A 7,276-nucleotide genomic window follows, 5' to 3' on the forward strand; every position below is an offset into this window, starting at 1 on the left:
GCCGCCCGCCCATCTCCAGACTCCAGACCCACAGCAACCCAGTTGACTCTGAACTGCCCTCACAAGGGCAATTAAGGATGGGCAATAAACGACGTCCACGTCCCGTAAGTGAACTAAAAAAACTAGATCATAGCTGTTTTCCCCGCACTATCCCAATAATCCCTCAGTACCATGGAATCCCTACAGCCAGAAGGAGGTCAATCTCACTGGGTCCTCTCTCTCTTGTCGGTCCGTTCAGCACTGGCCCACCTTTTGCACATAAGCTACCCCGCCCCTAGTAGGGGAGATTGTATCCCCCGAGGAGCAGGGGGAAAACAATCATCTCCCCACCATTTGTCCCGTGCCGGTTAATACAGTTATCGAACTCCGCATGGATCCAAATAAGATACCCACCTACCTTTAGTACTTAGTGTCACAGCACACAGTGCATTTATCAACTGATTGTACATTAATTACTGTGAGAAATGTCGTGTAGACCTCAATAGGAAAAGCAGACAGTGGGACATGTGCTATTTTTGCACCTGAATATAAATGTGTAGAATGGCATTAAAGAGCAGGTCACCTCTCACTTCACCAGCATGCACTAAATCCAATGGCCAACTATTACTATTGTAGTGTCGATACCATTGTTATGTAGTCAGATGGTTAGCACTGTTGCTTCACAGCGCCAGGGTCCTGGGTTTAATTCCCAGTTGGGTCACTGTCTGTGCGGAATCTGCACATTCTCTCCGTGTGTGCGTGGGTTCCCTCCCACAAGTTCCCAAAGACGTGCTTGTGAGGTGAATCGGACATTCTGAATTTACCCTCCTGTGTACCCGAACAGGCGCCGGAATGTGGCGACTAGGGGCTTTTCACAGTAACTTCACTGCAGTGTTAATGTAGCCTACTGGTGACACTAATAAAAATTATTATTATTAAATGTTCCCACAAATCTCAAAGATGTAATCTGTGTCGGCGGTGTGAGTTGAGATATAAACGTTGGTCAGCAGGACAGTGTCAGATAGTATCACCGGATGGTCGACATCAACAGGAGCTGATCCCCAATGAGTGGGGTTCCAGGGAGAGTCGCTCTGAGGCATCTCCCGAGATTAGGGGCTCAAGTCCCAGGTTGGGCCTTGAACCCACAAATCTCTGACAAGCAGTCGTTCCACAGCGTTCCCAATACCGTTTTCATTTCATCCTTACACCGCCCTTTTCCAGCTTTCTCAATAGCCTATAAAATTATCGAAGGAATTGGATTTGCCTTCTTAGCAGCAATGATCGTCTACCTGCTCTTCCAGTACCTGCAGCCGGAAACACAACTCAAAAGTTCATTTTTGATGAAGAAAGGTACGTAGGAACGGTTATATTTTTGTTGTCCATTTTACTTTCACAAAGTTCTGTCTCCTCCCCAACTTGTAAGTCAGTCCGGAGCTTCCCAACCCCGAGATTCCAGCCAGGAGGATGGATCCACCCAGAGCCCACAATGTGGGATGGATCCGACCAGTTTGCAATCGGCTGCAATTCCTGATGGGAGCAGAGCGCGGTTTGAAAAGGGGCGATTGTATTTGCGTTCTGCTGATTGCGCCGGCAAAGGATCCGGCTCGGAGAGACTGCGGCAATACAGGAATCAGCAATACATATCCACGACAGGATGCTGGCAGACAATGGAGAAGTTGGAGATTGCTTTCTCACGATATTCCCCAGGATGTTGCCCGGGGCTGGAGAGTTCCAGCTGTGAAGACAGGCTGGTTAGGCCGGGGTTATTTTCCTCACAGCAGAGAGGCTGAGGGGGGACCTCATTGAGGGGCACAGATAGGGTGGATAGGGAGAAACCTTTCCCCTTAGCAAAGGGGTCAATAACCAGGGGGCAGAGATTTAAGGTCAGGGGCGGGAGGTTTGGAGGGGTATTGGGGAAAAGCATTTTCACTCTAATTTGTTCACAATTTACATCGATGATTTGGAGTTGGGGACCAAGGGCAATGTGTCCAAGTTTGCAGATGACACTAAGATGAGTGGTAAAGCGAAAAGTGCAGAGGATACTGGAAGTCTGCAGAGGGATTTGGATAGGTTAAGTGAATGGGCTCGGGTCTGGCAGATGGAATACAATGTTGACAAATGTGAGGTTATCCATTTTGGTAGGAATAACAGCAAACGGGATTATTATTTAAACGATAAAATATTAAAGCATGCCGCTGTGCAGAGAGACTTGGGTGTGCTAGTGCATGAGTCACAGAAGGTTGGTTTACAAGTGCAACAGGTGATTAAGAAGGCAAATGGAATTTTGTCCTTCATTGCTAGAGGGATGGAGTTTAAGACTAGGGAGGTTATGTTGCAATTGTATAAGGTGTTAGTGCGGCCACACCTGGAGTATTGTGTTCAGTTTTGGTCTCCTTACTTGAGAAAGGACGTACTGGCGCTGGAGGGTGTGCAGAGGAGATTCACTAGGTTAATCCCAGAGCTGAAGGGGTTGGATTATGAGGAGAGGTTGAGTAGACTGGGACTGTACTCGTTGGAATTTAGAAGGATGAGGGGGGATCTTATAGAAACATTTAAAATTATGAAGGGAATAGATAGGATAGATGCGGGCAGGTTGTTTCCACTGGCGGGTGACAGCAGAACTAGGGGGCATAGCCTCAAAATAAGGGGGAGTAGATTTAGGACTGAGTTTAGGAGGAACTTCTTCACCCAAAGGGTTGTGAATCTATGGAATTCCTTGCCCAGTGAAGCAGTTGAGGCTCCTTCATTACATGTTTTTAAGGTAAAGATAGATAGTTTTTTGAAGAATAAAGGGATTAAGGGTTATGGTGTTCGGGCCGGAAAGTGGAGCTGAGTCCACAAAAGATCAGCCATGATCTCATTGAATGGCGGAGCAGGCTCGAGGGGCCAGATGGCCTACTCCTGCTCCTAGTTCTTATGTTCTTATGTTCACTCAGAGGGTGTTGGGAATCTGGAACTCGCTGCCTGAGAGGGTGGTAGAGACGGGAACCCTCACAACGTTTAACAAGCATTTAGATGAGAAATGGAAACGTGTTAGTGTACAAGGCTACGGAGTAAGTTCTGGAAAACAGGATTCGAATAGATCGCTGGTGAAGACACGGTGGGCAAAACGGCCTCTTTCTATGCAGCAAAGCGACAGGACTGTGGGACTAACGGGAACTCCCAGGCCGGGACTAATGGGAACTCCCAGCCCGGGACTAACGGGAACTCCCAGCCCGGGACTACCGGAACTCCCAGCCCGGGGCTAACGGGAACTCCCAGCCCGGGACTAACGGGAACTCCCAGCCCGGGGCTAGCGGGAACTCCCAGCCCGGGACTAACGGGAACTCCCAGCCCGGGACTAACGGGAACTCCCAGCCCGGGGACTAACGGGAACTCCCAGCCCGGGGACGGGAACTCCCAGCCCGGGACTAACGGGAACTCCCTGTCCGGGACTAACGGGAACTCCCAGCCCGGGACAACAGGAACTCCCAGCCTGGGACTAACGGGAACTCCCAGCCCGGGACTAACGGGATCTCCCACCCCGGGACTAACGGGAACTCCCAGCCCGGGACTAACGGGAACTCCCAGCCCGGGACTAACGGGAACTCCCAGCCGGGACTAACGGGAACTCCCAGCCCGGGACTAACAGGAACTCCCAGCCCGGGACTAACGGGAACTCCCAGCCCGGGACTAACGGGAACTCCCAGCCCGGGACTAACGGGAACTCCCAGCCCGGGACTAACGGGAACTCCCAGCCCGGGGACGGGAACTCCAAGCCCGGGGACAGGAACTCCCAGCCCGGGACTAACGGGAACTCCCAGCCCGGGACTAACGGGAGCTCCCAGCCCGGGACTAACGGGAACTCCCAGCCCGGGACTAACGGGAACTCCCAGCCCGGGACTAACCGGAACTCCCAGCCCGGGGACGGGAACTCCCAGCCCGGGACTAACGGGAACTCCCAGCCCGGGACAACAGGAACTCCCAGCCCGGGACGAACAGGAACTCCCAGCCCGGGGCTAACGGGAACTCGCAGCCCGGGGACGGGAACTCCCAGCCCGGGACTAACGGGAACTCCCAGCCCGGGACTAACAGGAACTCCCAGCCCGGGGACGGGAACTCCCAGCCCGGGACTAACGGGAACTCCCAGCCCGGGACTAACGGGAACTCCCAGCCCGGAAATAAAAGGAACTCCCAGCCCGGGACTAACGGGAACTCCCAGCCCGGGACTAACGGGAACTCCCAGCCCGGGACTAACAGGAACTCCCAGCCCGGGACTAACGGGAACTCCCAGCCCGGGACTAACGGGAACTCCCAGCCCGGGACTAACGGGAACTCCCAGCCCGGGACTAACGGGAACTCCCAGCCCGGGGACGGGAACTCCCAGCCCGGGACTAACGGGAACTCCCAGCCCGGGACTAACGGGAACTCCCAGCCTGGGACTAACGGGAACTCCCAGCCCGGGACTAACGGGAACTCCCAGCCCGGGACTAACGGGAACTCCCAGCCCGGGGCTAACGGGAACTCCCAGCCCGGGACTAACGGGAACTCCCAGCCCGGGGACGGGAACTCCCAGCCCGGGACTAACGGGAACTCCCAGCCCGGGACTAACGGGAACTCCCAGCCCGGGGCTAACGGGAACTCCCAGCCCGGGGATGGGAACTCCCAGCCCGGGGACGGGAACTCCCAGCCCGGGACTAACGGGAACTCCCAGCCCGGGGATGGGAACTCCCAGCCCGGGACAACAGGAACTCCCAGCCCGGGGACGGGAACTCCCAGCCCGGGACAACAGGAACTCCCAGCCCGGGACTAACGGGAACTCCCAGCCCGGGGACGGGAACTCCCAGTCCGGGACTAACGGGAACTCCCAGTCCGGGACTAACGGGAACTCCCAGTCCGGGACTAACAGGAACTCCCAGCCCGGGACTAACGGGAACTCCCAGCCCGGGACTAACGGGAACTCCCAGCCCGGGACTAACGGGAACTCCCAGTCCGGGGACTAACGGGAACTCCCAGCCCGGGACTAACGGGAACTCCCAGTCCGGGACTAACGGGAACTCCCAGCCCGGGACTAACGGGAACTCCCAGTCCGGGGACTAACGGGAACTCCCAGCCCGGGACTAACGGGAACTCCCAGTCCGGGACTAACGGGAACTCCCAGTCCGGGACTAACGGGAACTCCCAGCCCGGGACTAATGGGAATTCCCAGTCCGGGACTAACGGGAACTCCCAGCCCGGGACGGGAACTCCCAGCCCGGGGACGGGAACTCCCAGCCCGGGACTAACGGGAACTCCCAGCCCGGGACTAACGGGAACTCCCAGTCCAGGACTAACAGGAACTCCCAGCCCGGGACTAACGGGAACTCCCAGCCCGGGACTAACAGGAACTCCCAGCCCGGGACTAACAGGAACTCCCAGCCCGGGACTAACAGGAACTCCCAGCCCGGGACTAACGGGAACTCCCAGCCTGGGACTAACGGGAACTCCCAGCCCGGGGCTAACGGGAACTCCCAGCCCGGGACTAACGGGAACTCCCAGTCCAGGACTAACAGGAACTCCCAGCCCGGGACTAACGGGAACTCCCAGCCCGGGACTAACAGGAACTCCCAGCCCGGGACTAACAGGAACTCCCAGCCCGGGACTAACGGGAACTCCCAGCCCGGGACTAACAGGAACTCCCAGCCCGGGACTAACGGGAACTCCCAGTCCGGGACTAACGGGAACTCCCAGTCCGGGACTAACGGGAACTCCCAGCCCGGGGACGGGAACTCCCAGCCCGGGACTAACGGGAACTCTCAGCCCGGGACTAACGGGAACTCCCAGCCCGGGACTAACGGGAACTCCCAGCCCGGGACTAACGGGAACTCCCAGCCCGGGACTAACGGGAACTCCCAGCCCGGGACTAACGGGAACTCCCAGTCCGGGACTAACGGGAACTCCCAGCCCGGGGACGGGAACTCCCAGCCCGGGGACGGGAACTCCCAGCCCTGGACTAACAGGAACTCCCAGCCCGGGGACGGGAACTCCCAGTCCGGGACTAACAGGAACTCCCAGCCCGGGACTAACGGGAACTCCCAGCCCGGGACTAACGGGAACTCCGAACCCGGGACTAACGGGAACTCCCAGCCCGGGGACGGGAACTCCCAGCCCGGGACTAACGGGAACTCCCAGCCCGGGACTAACGGGAACTCCCAGCCCGGGGACGGGAACTGCCCGGGACTAACAGGAACTCCCAGCCCGGGGACGGGAACTCCCAGTCCGGGACTAACAGGAACTCCCAGCCCGGGGCTAACGGGAACTCCCAGCCCGGGACTAACGGGAACTCCCAGCCCGGGGACGGGAACTCCTAGCCCGGGGACGGGAACTCCCAGCCCGGGACTAACGGGAACTCCCAGCCCGGGACTAACGGGAACTCCCAGCCCGGGACTAACGGGAACTCCCAGCCCGGGATTAACGGGAACTCCCAGCCCGGGGATGGGAACTCCCAGCCCGGGGACGGGAACTCCCAGCCCGGGACTAACGGGAACTCCCAGCCCGGGGATGGGAACTCCCAGCCCGGGACAACAGGAACCTCCCAGCCCGGGGACGGGAACTCCCAGCCCGGGACAACAGGAACTCCCAGCCCGGGACTAACGGGAACTCCCAGCCCGGGGATGGGAACTGCCAGCCCGGGACAACAGGAACTCCCAGCCCGGGACTAACGGAACTCCCAGCCCGGGGACGGGAACTCCCAGTCCGGGACTAACGGGAACTCCCAGTCCGGGACTAACAGGAATCCAGTCCGGGACTAACAGGAACTCCCAGCCTGGACTAACGGGAACTCCCAGCCCGGGACTAACGGGAACTCCCAGCCCGGGACTAACGGGAACTCCCAGTCCGGGGACTAACGGGAACTCCCAGCCCGGGACTAACGGGAACTCCCAGTCCGGGACTAACGGGAACTCCCAGCCCGGGACTAACGGGAACTCCCAGTCCGGGGACTAACGGGAACTCCCAGCCCGGGACAAACGGGAACTCCCAGTCCGGGACTAACGGGAACTCCCAGTCCGGGACTAACGGGAACTCCCAGCCGGGACTAACGGGAACTCCCAGCCCGGGACTAATGGGAACTCCCAGTCCGGGACTAACGGAACTCCCAGCCCGGGGACGGGAACTCCCAGCCCGGGGACGGGAACTCCCAGCCTGGGACTAACGGGATCTCCCAGCCCGGGGCTAACGGGAACTCCCAGCCCGGGACTAACGGAACTCCCAGCCCGGGACTAACGGGAACTCCCAGTCCAGGACTAACGGAACTCCCAGCCCGGGACTAACGGGAACT

General features: G+C 58.4%; 1 protein-coding gene across 1 annotated transcript in view; it reads left to right on the top strand.

The window, feature by feature from the left end:
• Positions 1-7,276, top strand: part of LOC119976437 — a 35,801-nt gene that overhangs the window by 17,018 nt on the left and 11,507 nt on the right. The window contains exon 4 of the mRNA XM_038816971.1: positions 1,201-1,329. Within this exon, the coding sequence (XP_038672899.1) occupies positions 1,201-1,329 (129 nt within the window). The remainder of the gene's footprint in view (positions 1-1,200; positions 1,330-7,276) is intronic.

This window comes from Scyliorhinus canicula, chromosome 13, assembly GCF_902713615.1.
Source record: "Scyliorhinus canicula chromosome 13, sScyCan1.1, whole genome shotgun sequence".
Classification (NCBI taxonomy): domain Eukaryota; kingdom Metazoa; phylum Chordata; class Chondrichthyes; order Carcharhiniformes; family Scyliorhinidae; genus Scyliorhinus; species Scyliorhinus canicula.